The sequence below is a fragment of the Zeus faber genome, assembly GCF_960531495.2.
Source record: "Zeus faber genome assembly, chromosome: 2".
Taxonomy (NCBI): domain Eukaryota; kingdom Metazoa; phylum Chordata; class Actinopteri; order Zeiformes; family Zeidae; genus Zeus; species Zeus faber.
Window position 1 is genome coordinate 7,491,461 of NC_137189.1, and position 20,000 is coordinate 7,511,460.

Consider the following 20,000-nt stretch of genomic DNA (forward strand, 5'->3'; position numbering starts at 1 on the left):
CTCGTGGAGGCATGGACTCCACAAGACCTCTGAAGGTGTCCTGTTGTATCTGGCACCAAGTCGTTAGCAGCAGATCCTTTAAGTCCTGGAAGTTGCAAGGTGGGGCCCCCATGGATCGAGCTTGATCTGATTGAGATCTGGAGAATTTGGAGGCCAAGTCAACACCTTCAACACTTTGTCATGTTCCTCAAACCACTGCTGAACAACTTTCGCAGTGTTGCAGGGCGCATTATCCTGCTGAAAGAGGCCACTGCCATCAGGGAATACCGTTGCCATGAAGGGCTGTACTTGGTCTGCAACAATGTTTAGGTAGGTGATACGTGTCAAAGTAACATCCACATAAATGCCAGGACCCAAGGTTTCCCAGCAGAACATTGCCCAGAGCATCACACTGCCTTGCAGGCTTGCTTCACATAGTGCATCCTGGTGCCATCTCTTCCCCAGTTAAAGGACGCACCCAGCCATCCACATGACATAAAATAAATCGAGATTCATCAGACCAGGCTACATTTTTCCAGTCTTCAACTGTCCTTTTTTAATGAGTCTGTGCCCACTGCAACCTCAGCTTTCTGTTCTTGACAGAAGTGGAACCTGACGTGGTCTCCTGCCGTTGTCGTTCATCCGCCTCAAGGTTCCATGTGTTCTGAGATGGTTTTCTTCTCACCACAATTATACAGAGGTCTGAATTGCCGTGCTTTCTGTCAGCTTGGACCAGTCTGGCCATTCCCTGTTTACGTCTCTCATCAACAAGACGTTTCCATCCGCAGAACTGCCGCTCACTGAATGTTTTTTGTTTTTCGCACCATTCTGAGTAAACTCTATAGACTGTTGTGCAGGAAAATCTCAGGAGATCAGCAGTTACAGAAATACTCAAACCAGCCCGTCTGGCACCAACAATCATGCCACGGTCGAAAACACTGAGATCAAAAATTTTTCCTATTCTGATGGTTGATGTGAACAACTGAAGCTGCTGACCAGTATCTGCCTGTTTGACGCATTGTACCGCTGCCACATTGGCTGATTAGATAATTGCATGAATAAGTAGGTGTACAGGTTGTCCTAATAAAGTGCTCAGTGAGTGTATATATATATACCTTTCTTCATCCTTTGCTTCATTTGTGTTCCTTCTTAGGGCCATTGTGGATTGTGTTGGTGGCAGATGCCGACGGTTTTGTGCCTCTGACATTCAAGCCGAAGGACGAACTGACTGTACGCAACGGGAAGAGGAAAAAAACCCTCCGGACCCGAGGATCTCCAGAGAACTCCTGCCCACCCAGTCCAGTCCCCAGCCATAGCCCCAGCACTGCTGCAGGCTCTGGCTACAATGAGTTTATTGACACATGATACAGCACCCTCCACATAGCGGATTCTGTGTCATGTCTCTACAAACTTTTTCAGGTCTTAAACCCATTTTCTCAACTACAGTGCCTTGAAAAAGTATTCAGCCTCCAAAACTGTTTTGATATTTTTTTCCTCAGTTTTGTATTACCTCAAAATGTATTAAAGTGCATTTAGCACACATTGTACATCATTTTTTATTGAAAGGGAGAAGTCATAAAAAACCCTAAAAAAAATCCAGATCCAAGTCCATCATCATACAGAAGTGGGGGAAAAATATGAAACTACAGCCACACTGCTTCGGTCAGAAAGCCGCTCTAAACTTCCCAAACAAGAATGACACTTGTTAGAGAGGCTGTGACGCCCATCACTCTGACTGAGTCGCAGAAGTTAGTGGCTGGCCACACCACCCCCAGTGTACAGTGTGGTGGAGGTAGCGTCATGTTATGGGGATGAGGCTTTTCAACAGGGACTGGCAATCTGGTCAGGATTGATGGGAAGATGAATGGTTCACAATACAGAGAGATCATGCATAACAACCTGCACCCCTCTGCCACAAAACTTAAACTTAAGAGGTTAGAGGAAGTTTGTCTTTCAGAAGGGAAGCACACCGCCAGAGAAATGCTGGAGTGGCTTAAAATGAAGAAAACTGATGTTCTTGACTAGCCTAGTCAGAGTCTTGGCGCATTGAACATCTGTGGCATGTCCACCACTGCTCCCCAACTAACCTGGTACAATTTGACCAATTTCGCAAGGAGGAATGGACAAATCCTGCTCCATCACGTTGTACAAAATGAAAAGGGACTGGCTGTAATAGCTGCTAGAACTGGTTCAACCAAATACTGAACAAGGGGGACACATTTTTCAGTTCTTGAATTTGTATTTTTTTGTTTATAGTTCTTTTTTGGGGCATGCACAGTTACAGAGTGAAGTCAAAGTTGATCAAAGTCCGAGGTTGTGGCAATGATTTATGTAAAATCGGCTGAATACTTTTTCAAGGAACTGTACATCTGAACTAAATCCAGATTCAAAAGCCAAAACAACCAAGCCTTTGCATGATCAGATACTGTTCTTGTCAAACTTGAGATGAAAAACCAAAGCAGAGCTACACTGGCTGCTTCCTGCTTCATTCAGTTGTTTTTTTAACTGGAAAACTGTTGAGCTTTTGAAAGGGTTGCCTTTTCAAACTGAATGTTTACACAATGTTGCTTTGAGACTAAAGCATAAAAAGTCAGAGAATTTTGATAAGGAGCCAAATGTGTGACATTTGGCTCCCAAATGTCATACATTTGGACTTGACCTATATGTACTTGGTTAACATACAAAGTTATCAAAAATGTGTAGGTCTGTGAAAGGCCCATTTCTGAAGTCGTTTTTGTCTTTTGAAAGTATTTGATTGAAATCATATTATGATAGGTTATATTAAAACATGTGGATCGTATACATGTTTTGCTTGTGTTTGTGTTGTTTATAGACCTAGATTAGCCATTATTATGAATGTAGGGTTATTTCAAGCAACAGAAATATGTTGAACTTGAACAACTATTGCAAACATCATAGGTAAGGGAGACTTGTTCCCTCAAACTGTAAATTGGGCTCTTTCTGGTATAGATGGCAGTATGAAAGCAAATGGTAAAAGAGGAATTTACGTTCAAAATTAAAAGCTGCACCTTTCATATGACTTGTTGTAATGCTTCCTGACACTAGAAGGCGCAAAACTCAATGAGAATACTTGGGTACCTGTCCTTCATAGAAAGAGCTGCTGGGAATATTGACTATGCAAACAGCACACTTCATAAAGCAAAAAGGGTGCGATGATTCGAAACAAGACAGCTGCTTGTAGTGCTATAAAAACCGGATTGTGAAACTGATCTACTATTGGAATATCTCTACAAACATTTGTTTTTTTATACACATCTTTTGCAAAGACAAAACACACAGGATCAGTCATTATACCAACAAACCTCTATAATATTTATTAAGTCCATATCAACCCATTGTATTCAGATACCATAAATAAATACCAGCAAATGTCACGCTAAACACAGCAAATTATATACATTAATCGATATAAATTAGGTAATACATATTTATATGTTCAAGATGGCTATACATTTACATGTTTATGTGAAAACACAAACAAACTTTAAAAAAATGTTTACATTAAAACAAAATTAGATAATTTCTCAGTGTAATATACACTAATAGAAAACATTCCGGTCGAAATGTGGAATGGTGAGGTAACCCCCAGCCAAGGTCACGGTCACACGTTGCTCAAATCCTCCATTGTTCTTGCGCTGTTGCCTTGTTTCCTGGAGGAGAGGGGACATCAAGGTGTAAATAGGCTGCATCCATAGTATATCACACACATTATTAACCAGATTTTTAGTTACACCTGGTATTGACAACTACAAATCGGTACAAATTGCATCACAGTATAAATTCACTCGTGCTGCATCTGAAATCACATATTTAGCCCGTCCAGTTAGTATGAGTGTTTTTAAGTACGTCCGAAACCATAAAATGCATCAAATAGTATGCGAAAAGTACCAGGATGACGGGGATAAAAGATGAAGATAAACACAAATTTGAAATAAATTAAAGTGATGAAAAGTAGAATGAAAGGTCTATTTCTGGGCTGAAGCGGTTGGCTGCCCCTACTTTTTCGTGGTCGTCTATTTGCAGATGTATTTCTGGTTCCTACGCACACCTGTGCTGAGATTTACTGGATTACAGTTCTCTATTCATTGCATCACGCCCATGCTTCTGCAGTCTCGGAACCTCTCTACTCATCATTCATCTCATCAAAGACTGGCACCATACTTCACACACTTTAGGCTCATGGCAAGTTCAAAAACCTCTTCTGGAATAATGTTCCCACTCCCAACCTCATCATCCTGGAAACGGGACAGTTCAAACATCCTTGACTTGGGTTTTTTAAGTTGTATTCATAACAGCTTACCGTAGCTCATCCAGGCACAGTTTATTTCGGAGTCGCACCTCCTCGCTGATGGGGTACAGGACGAGGATCATTAGCCCGGTGACGATGAAGGCCACCGGGGCTGCACCGATCAGCAGTTTCAGAGTGTACGCCACGGAGGCTGGCTGTTTGCAGGCGCCTGTTTCATACCCTGCAAATCTATGTGCCCACACACACACACACACACACACACACACACACACACACACACACGACACATCCCACAGACACTCAGGTTACAGAACCTCAAGCCTTTACCAAAGCCTGTATGTTGCACATGGAGATACTTGACACCATTAACACAATGAATAATACATGAGCCCGGTGGTAATGCATGTTTTGCTGCGCATCATAACATGGGCTAATGAGTGTATAGTGTGCAGAGAGCGGCTTGTAAATAAATGGCGGTGCTGACTTACTGCAGGCAGAGGGTGGACACACCCAGAGAGATGCCGGCAGCGAACTTGGTGAAGAAGACGTAGAATGAATAAAAGATGGCCTCGTGGCCTTTGGAGTACGGGTTCACAAGTCGGAAGTCATCCACAACATCTGGCAGCATGGACCTAAATAGTGCGCATACATGGAGAGCATGAGATACACTGAAGGAGTTTGAAGGAGGAGTTTACGAAAAGGAGATTTCATCTTTTTTTAAGGCTTGGGAAGCTGCAGCGGAGTGGTGCCTTTCTCAACTGGTTTGAAAACAGCAAACCTATCCTTTAATCTTTGGCATTCACACTCACTTTTTTGTTCGGTTTTGTTTTTCCCTTCTGTTGTCTATGTACAATCAACACCACTCAAAAATGTGATGATCTTAATCTAACAGTATGTGCCCAGCCTTTCTCAATTGGATCATCTTACACAACCATTCAAGATGCTGCGAACTGATGATGTGAAGCTTTACTTTTAGGGCCTTTATTGAAAAAAAAGTTGGGCTGAAATTGCAGCGCTGATAACATGATGAGCTCCGGGTGGTATCACCAGCCACCGGCCACAAACCTTGGATAAACAATCAGCCCTCCCAAAATAAACATGCCCTCTTGGGGGGCGGGCCCTGTAATTTGGTTTTGAGGGAGGGGACGGGGGACGAGTGAAGGGGGAGTTGGCCATGGAAACAATGACAAACAGGCGCCAAGCAGTGGCAGGAGGAGGTTGGAACAGCTCAATGGTCATATGGCGTAGAGGGTTCGTAGTAAAGAAAAAGTCGTCCTTCCATTCATAAAAACGACTCCACACCCTTGACCCGAACTCGTGTTGGGGGGGACGCGGCCGGCCCAGAGCCTCGCTGGGCGCCGGATCACCACTAACACTAGGTTAGCACGCTGTTGTGGTTTGACTAATGCCATTTTATTAGAGGCAGCCAATGCCAGCACCACAGCTACCGCATATACAGTATAGAAGAAGTTGGGCAGTGTACATAAACAAAGCCCCAAACAGACATCTCGCCAGGGACAGTGATTAATCCATTTTAAATTATGTTAAATGTCAAATTCTAACCATTTCTTTTTTTTCCTGTGACTGTTTACGTGGCACCGTGTGAGATTCTACAGTTGAGTTTTCTAGCTGTTTACACAGTGGGTAAACAACGGTAAATTTCAGTAGATTGATTTGATTTATTTACTCTACTCGACGGCGCCACACACTTCACGCCCTTATGTGCCGACCCATTTAAGCGCCAATCCCTTCTCCCCTACCTGCTTTGCTTCCCGTTAGCTGCCTGCTTTGCTTGCTGTGTTGCTGCGCACACTCCACCTCCCCTGCATCCACCCGTTGGGCTCTACTCTTCAATGCAATGGGGGGATTCGAGCTCACCACCCCTATAATTCTAGCTTATTATGCATACCTGTGTTGCTGTAAACCTCGCTGGGAGTGAAGAGCAGTGGAGCCCAGACGCCCTCAACTAAAATGTTGCTAGATAAATAAAGATCCTTTTCAATCAAATCGAAGCGTTTTCTGTCAGAACTATTATTAATTGGAGTTATCATTTTGTTCATTATCATTCATTTATGTTATGCATATGGAACACTTGTTTTTGGGAAATGTATGTCAATTCAAGCTTGTTTACTCACGCAACACTAAAGAACCTTACACACAGCTGCTTTCAGTGCAAAAACCGAATCAAACTCATGTACGTATTCTAATCATTGACACTTAACCCCCTGACTGCTCCCCGGGCACAGCTATATGGCAGCCCACTGCTCCTAGATACTTGAAGTTACTAGGATGGTAAAATGCAGAGAAATGCATTTCATTGCCTCAGTACTTGTACTCTATGCAATGGCAATTGGTTGAATCTAATCTAATCTAATCTAATCTAATCTAATCTAATCTAACCATATTGAAGCCATACTTCTACATGCTGTTAAAGAAAGTGTAACTAGTCTTTATTTACCATGGCAGCAGCAGAGAGGCGGCCACGCTGAGTCCAGAGGAGACGGCCACCACGTAGGCCACCACCACGTTGGGGATAAACACCAGCATCAGCGTGAACGGCATGATCCACTGCACAGACAGGACATGATAACGCACCCTCATTCACGTAACTCAGGGACACGAGTGACACGATATGCTCAAAATTCTAAACAGAATAAGAAAAAAAAACGTGAGCATACCGTGATGCCGCAAAACGCCGCCGTCTTCTTTCCGAACCTTTCCAGAAACCACTGCCACAGTGGGATGCTCACCACTGCAGAAAGCTGTTGTTGGAGAAGCAAGTCACAAGTCACACTTTATTTATAAAGCGCATTTCATACCAGAGCAACACAATGCGCTTTACAAAGAAATACAATCAAAGAAAATATATGAAATGTCTGTGCAAGCATAAGTCCGCCCAGAAATGGATTTGGTAACTGTTACTTTTCAGTCTGTTCGGCTCAATGACATAAACTAAATCAGGGAACCTGATCAACCTGAGAGTCAGGTAAATGTAAAACAAACAAACAAGACCACAGGTTGAGAACCTTTGAACTGCAAACGTATAAAAAATAATTCCTCTTCCGTGTGAAGTACGAGTGAAGCCTTCGATTTTACCGCTAAACAATTAACCTGGAATGAATTGATGATAATGTGAAAATCAATAGATTTGCTTTTTCAGTGTGCAATAACAATGCAATGACAACAGCGCTCTCATTCACTCACGCAAAGCAGCACTCACCAGAATTGTCAGCACAATGTAGTGGAAGTGATCCCTCAGGTCCACGGCGTAGGTGCAGAACAGGACGAAGTTGCTCTGCACCAGCTGCAAGTCAGAGATCAAACCCCGTTCAGATCCTCAGAACAGCCCCCGTCTGCTCAGCGCTTGCCGCTGTTCCACCGCTCGTCGCAAAGGGCAAAGTGAAAACGACTGGAGAGAGAGTCACCGCCGACCGCGCTCTAGCTTTAATTCATCCGCTCTCTACCCTCCACCTCAACAGGGAAGGACCAATACGTCCTCCGAGGCGCGCAGAAAAAGCTTTGTCGTAAAAGCCCAAACTTGAGATGTCTAGGATGTGCAAGTGATGCTTTATCACCCTGTAAAGTGATTAATGCTGAAATATCAAAAGGTGCTTTTATCTTGGCTTTCAATCATTATCACTTTGCTTTGCTGATCAAATCAGTGTCGGGCGCCTTGGCCCCACGTTTGCTGCAATACTGCGGGTATCGTGTCTGAGAAGAACCTCGTAAATACACCCGAAACTTGCACTGGATATCGGCGAAATCCTCCAATAATAGCCTTATGAAACATGTCGGATCGTAAAGAAAAGTGGCTGTTCTGTCTGTTCTATAAGACTCAAATGGAGGGAATTTGATTCTATGTCTGTTATTGTTTCATGGACCACAAAACCGTAGGTCGACGTCTGCGCATGTCTCGCGAAAAAAGTAAAAGATCTGGATCTAGCACAGCCGATTACTTCTAAGTTCAGGACTCTTTTACCTGGATGGCCACAGTGATGAAGAGGAAGGCGCCAGTGAGAGTGAGGTACGGCCCATGTCTCATTACCAGGATGAAGCCCTGATGGAAAGGAATCTGCTTCTCCGTCTTTGGGGTGTATGGATCTGAGAAAAGGTCAAGCGATGTCAGAATTGGGCAACGCAGGATATCCAATTTCACACACTAACAGTAATGCAATACATTTCTCCGGCAAATATGAGCGTTTGCTCTCCAAAGTGCCTCTGCAATGCAGTCAGACGCCTGACGTACTTCTTCGCTCACCAGGTGCCTTGCTCATTAATTAATACGGAATACATTTCATAAAACCAATTCGCTAATGCTGGTAGAACCACAGGAACTAGGGTGGCCACTTAAGAAAGGGAAAATGTGGATTCACTGTCACTCCTCAGAATAGAAAGTATTGTCGAATAGACCTTAATCAACACACACACACTCACCGTCTCTTTCTTTTACACCCAGGAACATCACCACGGTGCATACAAGGAACACTCCTCCGATAACGCCAGCAGCTATCATGTACACCTCTTTCTGCAGGAGAGAGAGAGAGAGAGAGAGAAAAAGAGAAAGAGGGAACAAATTTGAAGCCTTCATCCGTCTGTTTCACATTCGCCGCACACATCGGCAGCACATCCCATTCTATTCTGAGCCTTTGTTGAATCTTTAATTCATAATGTTCTCAATTGCATCAAAAATTGACGTGCCGCTCTCCAATATGCCTCACACTCTATTTTTTCGAGAGATCAAATCAGACGGGGGCGTGCCATTTACATACATGTAGAAAACACGCCATTTTATCCTAATTTTCTCATGAATATTTCGGTTTGAACATCAACAAACATCCTTTTCATTTCCATTGCAAACTGACGTTCTGATATGGCAACATCTGGGCTTTCCGTGTTGTTTTCAGCAGCTCCGACGAGCCCGATCACAAATCGTCACACATACAACGTGCACTGTACAATTGAAGTATAAACAGGAAGTTTAGGAAATCCCGAAATACACCCCAGAAGTTTTAATGCCTAACCCCAACAGGAACTGCTCTGCCTTAAACAACTTGAGCTTGTTTGCTGTTTTTCCGTGCGGCACGGCCAAGGGGGTTCATCATTATTTATTCACATCAAACGCTGCCCAAGAGGCTGAGTGAGCGTAAAGCGACGGTGTGCCACCCTCACCCGGCGACCGCGGAGGAATTTAGCGGGTGGCGGCCTCTGGGTTTTTTGTGCCGTGGCGAGCGGCGAGCCGGCCCAATTGGGTTCACCGGAATGCAGAATCCGTTTTGGAAAAAAAAAAAAAAGGAACCGTTTGAACCCCCGAATGGCTGTGGCGCAACCGAGCCGGCCGCAGGACACTTTGGGATCCAGCTGTTTCATCTTCACAAATAGTCCCATGGGATGAGATTCACCACGTGGGGGAACTGAGAGTCGTGTCAATCGTCTACGCTCGCCACCCTGAGAACCACGGCGTTGGATGAGAAGGCGTCTCTTGCCATCTCCGGTTGCAGTCTTGTTGCCGTGGGTTAAATTAGCAGCTTCGTCTGCAGCGACTGAAGCAGCGCCGCTTCCAACATTGAGGGCTTGGAAGTCTGGGGTGCCGTTGAGAGTTCTGGGTGGGATATAAATAGGCTTAATGACAAACATATTGCAGAGGCCCCTCGATCTGAGGCGGAGGTTTGAAGGGTCTGATGTGAGGGAGGGGACCCCCCTTTTGTGGTCACAGCCGAGAGAGAGCGGGCTCAGGATGTGGAGGAGTTCACATATCAAACATGCCGCCTTCCCCTCCTGGATCTTTTGGTTATAGAAAATGTCCATTTTTGGGGGACGTCCGAACTCGCAGACAGTCTGTAAATACTCCACTCTCACTGCAATACAATCCGTCTTTTCATTCCGAATTGCGCCTTTGCTTGAGCCGCCTTATTTTCGCGGAATTTGGTTGAAAGTAAGCAGAGTGGGCCACGCTGAGAGAGTTTGGCGAGAACTCGAACGCCAGGTTAAGTTATTTTCAAACTAAACTCCACGGCCTACTTTGCTGGCACCTGGACACTTACAGCATGTGACAGGAAGTCCTGGGTGTGCACCAGGCTCTTGACGATCTCTGCCCCGCTGCTGTTGCCAAGGTAACTAGCGGACATGTTGTGATTTGAGCAGTGCTTCCGATTGTGAGCACCGGCCACAATCTGGCCCTGGATGGCAGCGCCCACCAGTGTGCCCAGTACCTCCAGAGTCATTCCTGGCATCACACAAGCACAAATAAATGTCAAAACACTGATATATAGACTTTCTATACGGAGACAGACAGAGAAATAACTGCTATAATTTGGCAATGGCAGAAATCTTTTTTTTCCTGGTGGGCAAAAACAAAATTAAAAATTTCAAAAATAAAAAATGCTTATAATTATAACAATAAAAAAAAATACTAATTATTATAACTAATATTATTATTATTATTATTATTATTATTATTATGGCACATACATTTTAGGTCGCTAAAACTCATGCATGCAAAAGACCTACTGTAAGCAGTCGCTGAGTCTCTCTCCTTCTGGTCCGTGCTCAGGAACATTGTGAGAGCTGAGTAAGGCACATGGAAGCACTGCAGCGGAGCAAAAAGACAGAATCATGGTTCAGGGTGAGAGAAGAGATCTGGCACAGAACAGCAGAGGCCACACAGTTTAATTGACAACACTAGAGCAGGTTATCGGTTATCTAAAAGCAATTATGCAGGCCAATTGCATATCCTTCCCTGATAAGAATGAAGGTTCCTAAGAACCAGCGTTCTTAATGGGGTAACCTTTGGGTGAAGATTGAACACTGGGTCAACTTTGGCCCAGTGAATTTATATTAAGTTTAGAAGATTAACAAAGCAATTCCTGCCATAGCAGGACCTGTCGGCTCAAAATAGGAAGCTGCTTTGAAGTTTAATGGAACTTGATTGGCTAAGAGGTGCAGCGTGTCAAATTTACAGAACAGACTTGGCAGGAATGAAATATAATATTCATAAGCAAGTTGCCTATGTTGCCATGTTGCACTGCCATGTTTCTTCTACAGTAGCCCAGATTAGACAAACCAAACACTTGCTCTAGAGGGCCTTTTTCCTGAGTTCCGTCGCCACTGCCTCTTCCACGGAAGGGCGCCTAAAACACTAATAAAAACCAATAAAAACACTGTTTTTATTTGTTTTCTTTGGAGAACATGTGAAAGGGGATCGCTGATCGCTTTTCTGCCGGCCCTGTGTCACCGGGCGGAACCTGACTGCACTCCAACCGGGACGCTGCACGTAGGCGTTCACGTTAAGTGCGTGCGGAAAGGATCTCCCGTTTACCACGCCAACAGTGACGGGCACCAAGCAAGCGCGAGTGGGGGAATAAATAATGTAATAAATAATGTAGGAAATAATAATGTAAAAAAAGGCAATTTGACTTATTTTGAGATTTCAGCATGAGAAATAATGGCGTGTGAGCGTGTGAACTGGTCGATGTGTCTCACGGTCAAAGCGTGAGACATGGCAGCTCTGTAGAAATCAAGCAAACATTTAATTTCAGTTCGGAAAAGAATAGAGAAATCACAATCCACATCAACCAATTTTGGGAAGCATCTGCACATAAGCCAAGGCTTGTTTTGTTTCCCAACACTGTTGATTTTTCTTTCAGCTAAGCCCAGGAGTGGTTTGTGGTGTGAGGAAAAGATGAGCTGTTTATGTATTTCAAAAGTTGCAACACGTGTGCTTTCTCTTTATGCTTGTTGAAAAATCTGATAACTGCAAGACTAGACAAATAAACAGTATGTTAAATATATATTTATTTCCAGACTTAATTTTAAACTAAAAATGAAGTCTGCAAAGATGGCCTTTCATGAATATCTTTGCACATTGTTTGCGTTGGTTGATCCTCAATCAAAAAACAATTTTTTGAGAGGAAATACCTTTTTGTTTATTAAAAAAAAAATCTAAAATAATCAGGTCACATATCCATTACATAGATGCACTAATCAAATTATTACATCTCATTAGGATTCTAAGAGGATAATCAGTAATCTTTACGTATTATGTTGCAGGAATAACCTTCCAAACATTTATCCATACTGTATATGTACTGTTTATATATACACTGTATATCCTGCACTTTCCATGTGGCAGCCCTCAGCCCTCTGTTTCCCCTCGCCACACCACCTATTCCAGAGAATAAGCAAGTAACCTCAGCACTCCCTTTACTTTGTAATTTACACAAGAGCTCAGTCAGCATTGTGGCCACCCGAGCGTCCAGGGCTGTGACTAAAATAAACGCGGCCATAAAGGACTCCAAGTCCCTTTTCTCCAGGCCCTGGTGCTACACAGCATGTCATTTGTGGGGCGTTAGTGGAATCGAACATATATAGAATTGACACCGCTTGGTGAGACGGAACCATCCAATAGCAACGCACAAGAAAAAACGATCAATTTAATGGTGGGATAAGTTGATTGAATAGCCATGTATCAATTTGCTTGCGCCTTTGTTTACAGGATACATCCCTCAGAATGATAACAGCTGTCTTTTCCCAGCCAACTTCTAACGCACTCTCTTGCGTGTCCAGAAACAATGGCAGAGGGCTAAAAGCGGTACCCAGCATTTACCCGGCTTGAGGCTCCTGGCGCGGCTGACCGTGTACTTATCAAGTAGTTAAAATGACATGCCATTACAGCGCACCACAGTGTGGGCACGGCGGTCTGCACACACTCTGTAGCACGGTGCAGGGGTTAGCCTCAGAGAGCAGCAGAAAAGAAAGGGAATAATGAATGGCTGCAACAAAAGGAACCCTTGAGGAAGTCTCTGTTTTGCCCTGTGATGTATGGAATGTCTGAACCGGAAAGGTAAACCCCCCCACAGAATCTGAGTTATCTGAGTGCAAAATCCAAATGTTTTTAAACTGTTGGTGATTCTTGATGAGAAAGCTGCATACTTACAGTGATGAGGGTCTGGTAGAGGCAGTAGAAGCCAAGGTACCAGATGAATCTGCCGCTGGTGAAGGGAGGAACGAACCAGAGGTAGAAGTAGGACACGACCACAAACGGAGTGCAACCCACCATCCTACAAAAAACACAGAGGTGCTTTTAGGTGACGAGCGTAGACTAAACATGGATTTTCGTGGATGGTGAAATTAAGAAGGGTCTTCAACCTTTTGTGCAAAAGAAAAACTATCACTTGACATTCCTTGCCATTTTTGTTAAAATAAGGATGATCCTATCATAAAAAAAGATATTCACTTTTGTAAACATTGGGGGCGAGAGAGAGAAATATGCATCGCCTAAGGAGCCTTGTGCCCCATTTTTACGAGGGAAGTAATCATCAATGACACTTTCAGTTGACAGAAGATGGCGGGGCAGGAGTTGTGTTATATAACTTCATAACATAGCAAATATCAGGTCATTTTTCTGGCAGATTACAGAGAGGCTTAGTGGAACGCTGAATGATTATGTGTCTGCAAGTACAACAGGAATCTGTCCTCGGTTGTGCGAAGGGACAGGAGACGACGAAATGCCACAGGATTTTAAACCCACATAGCCGAGCACTTTAGGAGGCATCCACAGACACGCGGTTGTACAGTAACACCCCCCACTCTACCACACACCACACACACACGCGCACACAGAGAGAGAGAGAGAAAGATGCAACCCGCTGAAACGATAGAGACATACTGCTACGTTGCGTTGTTTTGTGGACTTGGGAGTGATATGTCAGTCATGCATAATTCATAAGAAAACCACCAGTGCACGTCACCACGATCAAAGGAAGCAGTTGTGATTCATTGAAATGGGGTTGTATTGGGATGGGTCTAGGGTGACCACATTTTGAAACCCCCAAACTGGGAACCTTAAGTGTATCCCACGTTCAGCACTTTGTTAGCGGCGGGGGGGAGTAACAGAGAGCGTCCCTGTGATGCACGGTGCTTTTTTTTGTTTAGTTTAATAAGGTAATGGAGAGGCACGGGGACACGCAGCGGGATCGCCTGTAGAAAGCACCGGCCCTAAACCCCCCCCCACCGACACACACACACACACCCGAAAACACACAATTCACAGCGAGTGAGTGGGCATGTTGATGACGACGCCAACTTCTCCGGTGGGATCTTCATGCACACACTTTTCTGCTTGCCTGTATATTTTATATACTGTATATATGCAGTGTGTATATATACAGTATATATATATATATATATATATATATATATATATAGGTCAGCGCTGAAAACAAGTTTAATAAAGCTTGAAGCTGGCACAGTCCTGGACAAACCCAGATGGGTCACAACGTCACATTAGCACCACATTATGGAATGATACCAACCAGTGATTATCTTATTATCTTCTGTCTACATTTCAGTTAAAGACCCCATTTAGTCGTTTGTCATGCAAGCAATCTAAATCAATCTGTGGAATGGAAAATTACAATTTCTCAGAGGTGGAAAGGTCCAGGTTGAATCCAGGGGAGGTGTTTTACTTTCTGAACCCAATTTTCCACCTGTTTTTTCTTACTGTTAATTCTTATTTAGTTCCATCTTGAAGACTTGCAGAGTCATTGTAGCACAGGGTCAACCGTAGGAAATACAGGAGGAATGGGTGGGAATTTGGTGTCTGGGACAAAAATGTGCGTTGTCCTATGGCCTGCTACGGGGGCCTGTAAGGTGTTTGACCAGCCGCCTCTCAAAAGGATTTGGACCTCTGACCCGCTCTGTGCAACACAAAGACACAGCGGCAGCCATGAGAGATGGAGGACCAACAAAAAGAGAAAGAGGGGAAAAAGAGGCAAGAGAGCCAGGGAATGGTCATTTCCAGCATTGTCCATAGAGGCTGGACGAGCCCCAAACACTCCTGATTGTTTTGGGTAACAAAGGGAGTGACAACGCTGGTGCTGCAGTATTGAGTGGTTGGTCATGGGAGGGATGAAAGGACCCCGTGTTACACTGAATGGGACAGTTAGAACATTCTGCAAGATGTTTGTGTTCGGAGGCACAACAAAGCAGAGTTGATGGCCACACGACTCCATGCGCCACTGCTCATGGACAGAAACTTGCACACGGAGACCCTACGTTTACAGAATGGTTTTAGGTCGGTTTGCCACAATTGCTTGTTAATGTCGGCCATTTATCGTGTTAACGCGTCCTTAAACAACACACACGACACCCACTCCGTGCTCAGTCATTGTAAGTTATAACCTGGTAGCATCACATTATATCAAATGGGAAGGAGCGTTCTCTCGAAGTTCCTCTAGGCATCTGTGCAGAGGATCTCTGTGATTTAAAGATGAATAAATCAAATCAAATAAATAAAGCGGCTCCCAGTGGAGTGCCGGTTGGGGCCAGGTTGAGCGGTTTGGAGGAGACATGGATCATTTTTTGTCTGGCTACCGATGTCATAGTCAGTTGGGATAAGGACTTCCTGCTAGATGGGCAACGGGGGCTTTCCAAATGGGGCAAATTAAGGGAGTGTCTGACATTCTCCTAGTCTTCCTCATCACCGCACACAAATATACAAATATGTACAGATACTGATTGCAGAGACACACATTCCCAGCGGTGATCAAAGCTGATGTAGCATCTGTCTGCCGCTGAGCCTGGTGAGCTGGCCTCGGTGGATTTGGTCTCCCAGCCCACTCTATGGTTTACACAGCACTACTCCCTCACACATCACACTCTCGACTGGGCACTCACTGTGTAATTACAGTAAGCAAATAGAGTCACGCCAATGGCTTCCCTTTGCTTAGAGCATCAAAACACACACACATACACACACTGACAGACACAAAACCTCTTGCTGGAATCATCATGGAAGTGGTCATTAACAGGATTGCAGTAATGCCTTGATGTAATCCAGCATGATAGAGAACTGTTTAATCGCAACGTATTCATACTTTTATACCAGTCCAGTGGATCATAAATTCATCAAACCAATTATATTTACACATGCGACTCACGGTGAATGAAAATCTCTAAAATATTGCATCAGTGTTATACTGAATATATGTTGGATTTTGACATGTTCTTAAAGCATGACAATCATACAGAGCTAAGTACGATCAGGACTTTAACTTTACTTTAACTTAAAATTTTCATTGTCTTGAACAGTACAATTACATTATCTATTGAAACTGCTTGAGAAATAAGGTTAAACTGGAATTCCTATTGTGTTTTCTTCAGCGATCACTACAAAAATATGAGAAACATTTTACCCACAGGCAGACAACAACCGTGTTTCATTACATTTGCTCTAATTAACTTTATGCAATGCTATGGTTGCTGTAGAAACCAACAGTAAATGCTGTTTCAGATGCTAAATATGAAAAAATTTAAAATGTGATTTATCCTGAGAGCATTTAAGACTGTAAGACTGTGTTTCCATTAGATGCATTCCATTCCCTTTCTTTAGATCTGTCCCCATTCCTTCGGGCATTAAACTTACTCTACAGGCTAAAAAAAGCAGGTAAATAAACATCCCCCAAGGTAGAATACAATAACACAGAAATTTGGGAATCCAGGAGGGGAAATGACAGGATTTCTTTCTTTTAAGTGTGGACAGGGAACTCACCAGGGCATTAGTCTGCCAATCTTGGTCCATCTGCTCTTGGTGATGAAGAAGCCCACAATGGGGTCGGTCACTGCTCCCCAGGCCTTTCCGATGAACAGTACCATGGACGCCTGGAAGGGGTTAATCTGCAGAGCAAAGGAGGGAGAGGCTGAGGTAAAAAAAATAAATAAATAAACAGCAACCCCCCCCCCCCACTCACACACACACACACACACACACACACACTTTATTTCCGTTTGATTTGTCTGTGCAGGTTTTTCAAGGGGTACCTGGGCGACGTCGAGCAAGTAGATTTGTAGGAAGAAGGCTGTGGCGCTCCCAGCCACCTCCTTGGGCGCCCCCCCGATGGCGAAGCACAGCTTGCTGCATACCGACAACCTCTGGCTCAAGTCCGTCTGTGGACGCAGAGGCGATGTGGTGGACAAAGGGAAATGGCTCGGATTAAGACGTGAAGCCGTCGTAGCTCATTCTATCAGTGACCTACTTGTGATTTCTTGGCTGCAGAGATTCTAATGAAAAAAAAGTGTTATTGGACTCTTTTTGGGATGAGAAATAATTAAAGAAATTGCTTGTTATTGAGGCATGAGGTTATTTCTGGCATGGTAAGGTTTTCTTTTGAGGCAAAAAACACAGCCTTATTTAAAGAATTTCCTGATGTATTTCATGTATTAATATAACATTTTAAAATGGGCTATGTAGTGTTTTTGAAATTAAAAAGAAAAGCCTCTGAATTCACTTGTAACTCAAAACTTCATTAGACATCTCTCCTTGCTCAAAACATTCTTTTTGCTGTAGACAGACAGTCAAGCTTACAACATCAACAAAAGTCACGCTCACACTGAAAGAATCAAGGTGTGTCTGGGGCGTTGAAACTATGATAGGAATTGTGACTCAATATTTGCAGTGGCACCTGTTATTACATTGCAGTTCAAATTCATGAATCATTGAGAATTCTATCTCAGCCAGGACTCTAAAAATATCACATTATTTATAATCTCCAGGTTGTCACAGTTTGAGGGGAGGGGGAAACGTTGTGATCAGCTGAAATGATACTGTCGCTGAGTCACTTTTTTAATAATAACAATGATCTAACGATGACTCACCCACTTTGACAAGTATGTCTCTGCAAATGCATTACACAAAACACCCTCAAACATAGAACAGAGTACGACCGGTCGACAGTTGCAAATGCAAATGACACAATATATTTGATGAATTCCTTGATATAGTTAATTTGACGATCTTTTGAGGGGGACTATTAGGGCTGTCAAAAGATATTTAGTCACAAGAAATATTGGAGAGAAAATTATTAGTAATGTGGATGTTATCACCAAGCAGGTCAAGGTGTTGACTAGACCAACTAGAACAGTCTATGACGTTCAGAAAGCTTTCCTTTACTGTAACAGCCTTAAAGACAGCCATTTCTCGCCATTACATCAAAAATCCCAGACACTATATCTATTTATTGCCCAGCCCTAATACACATGTACAGTATGCACAAAAACAAATGTACCAACTCACATACCCTACACATAAACTAATTCTATCCCATCCAAAAGCTTAAGCTCTCTTCATTTTATGCCCCCCTCCCCCAGCTCTAAATCACCATTTATAATGCAGTACTCCATACTATAGCGGTGCCCCGAAGAGACTTTAAGCATTCAAGGGGCGGCTGTCGCGTGAACATGGATGATGGGTGATTAAAAAAAAGAGACCCCCCGCTCTCTATTTGGACTGTGGTGGACCTCGGGAGCCAGCTAAACCAACTCCAGTCCTCCCCGGCACTGTTTCCACAGACCTCCAGAAGTCTGCTGTAGCCACAGCGCACATGACTGGAAGTGTGCGTCTGTGTATGTGCGTGAGTGCGTGTCTGTGTGCGTGCGTGCGTGCGTGCGTGCGTGCGTGCGTGTAGCTGGAGGAAGATGCTTTCATCTTCACACATGAATACGGGACAGAAACCGCAGCCTGGGAATTGGGAAGCCCAATATTTACTACCGCCTCCTGACGGATGCTCACAGGCAGTGTGTGCATAAATCAACCTGCCTCTGGCTCCGAGATTCCAACTGAATCATATACAGACACTGTAACCTTTGTTGTTTACATGGAGACTGATAGATAGATAGATAGATAGATAGATAGATAGATAGATAGATAGATAGATAGATAGATAGATAGATAGATAGATAGATAGATCGATAGATCGATAGATAGATAGATAGATAGATAGATAGATCGATAGATCGATAGATCGATAGATAGATAGATAGATAGATAGATAGATAGATAGACGGACGGACGGACAAGAAAAACACGCACACGCACACGCACACACACACACACACACACACACACACACACACACACACACACCCAAAGCGGTGTCAGTCTACATCCAGTCTTCCAGATCAACCCCTCTTATAGAGGTCTTAGAAATGAGGAAACCACCAAGAGAACCACAACCCGGACACGACACACTGTTATTATCCGTCTTACTTTTCTCTTTGCCTCCTTTTTTCACCCCATCAAAACACCGATCGGTTCCAGAATGACAATTACCAGGGGGGAGCCGTGTAATTATTCAAACACGAGACAAGCGGGGGTCAGAGGTAAGTAGAGACTTCAGAACTCTCTCTTCTCCCACTTCTCTCACTCTCACTGCAATTATTCCTAATTGGGGGGGGGAATCAAAGTCCATGGTGCGTCTGGAGAATGCTTCTTAACTGATGATGTGCAAAAATACACAGTATCCCCAGCAGTTTCTTTCGCTCTCTTTCTCCCTCTCTCTCTCTAAACACTTTGTCTAAACTCTGATTCAGTGTCTTTCATTACTAAGCTCTTATCAGTGGAGACACAAACAGGATGTCCCTTTTATCGTGCGAGCACATGCCAGCTCACTGGACAAACCAAAATACACAGACGAATTGAATGTGTACCACGCGCACACGCATGTGCGCACACACACACACGCGCACACGCGCACACATGCATGCACGCACACGCGCACACGCACACGCCTACACAGACTAGGGTTTAATTTTAAGGCAGCCACTACAAAGTTTAGAAATCGTTTAGCAAAACAAGAGAACAAGGATAACTGAGACCAATATCAAAGCGTAATGAATCCTTAATTGAACGGAAAAATAATGAATACACATTTCAACTTGGAATTAGGGAGTGAAATGCGATGAGCAGAAAATAAAAGGC

The 20,000-nt window shown here is 43.8% G+C and overlaps 2 protein-coding genes and 1 long non-coding RNA gene across 4 annotated transcripts in view; 2 read left to right on the top strand and 1 right to left on the bottom strand.

The window, feature by feature from the left end:
• wdcp (WD repeat and coiled coil containing) overlaps positions 1-1,599 on the top strand; it is a gene marked incomplete at its 5' end in the record, with an annotated part of 6,964 nt that extends 5,365 nt beyond the window's left edge. The window contains one exon of the mRNA XM_079996564.1: positions 1,133-1,599. Within this exon, the coding sequence (XP_079852690.1) occupies positions 1,133-1,344 (212 nt within the window). The 3' untranslated portion in view covers positions 1,345-1,599. The remainder of the gene's footprint in view (positions 1-1,132) is intronic.
• Positions 1,600-3,337: 1,738 nt separating this feature from the next.
• mfsd2b (MFSD2 lysolipid transporter B, sphingolipid) overlaps positions 3,338-20,000 on the bottom strand; it is a gene marked incomplete at both ends in the record, with an annotated part of 18,486 nt that continues 1,823 nt past the window's right edge. The window contains 13 exons of one of the 2 annotated variants that reach the window (XM_080024411.1): positions 3,338-3,650; positions 4,301-4,477; positions 4,738-4,881; positions 6,708-6,817; positions 6,928-7,011; positions 7,470-7,553; positions 8,229-8,350; positions 8,684-8,774; positions 10,291-10,472; positions 10,757-10,835; positions 13,182-13,305; positions 16,797-16,921; positions 17,066-17,191. In XM_080024411.1, coding sequence (XP_079880537.1) covers positions 3,602-3,650; positions 4,301-4,477; positions 4,738-4,881; positions 6,708-6,817; positions 6,928-7,011; positions 7,470-7,553; positions 8,229-8,350; positions 8,684-8,774; positions 10,291-10,472; positions 10,757-10,835; positions 13,182-13,305; positions 16,797-16,921; positions 17,066-17,191 — 1,497 coding nt within the window. Of the gene's footprint in view, positions 3,651-4,296; positions 4,478-4,737; positions 4,882-6,707; positions 6,818-6,927; positions 7,012-7,469; positions 7,554-8,228; positions 8,351-8,683; positions 8,775-10,290; positions 10,473-10,756; positions 10,836-13,181; positions 13,306-16,796; positions 16,922-17,065; positions 17,192-20,000 lie in introns of those variants that run through there. The other variant, XM_080024412.1, reaches the window with a different exon arrangement.
• LOC307248149 lies at positions 12,964-17,374 on the top strand. Its single transcript, XR_013844763.1, has 4 exons — positions 12,964-13,088; positions 16,638-16,691; positions 16,779-16,949; positions 17,050-17,374. It is a non-coding gene; the product is annotated as an uncharacterized lncRNA (long non-coding RNA).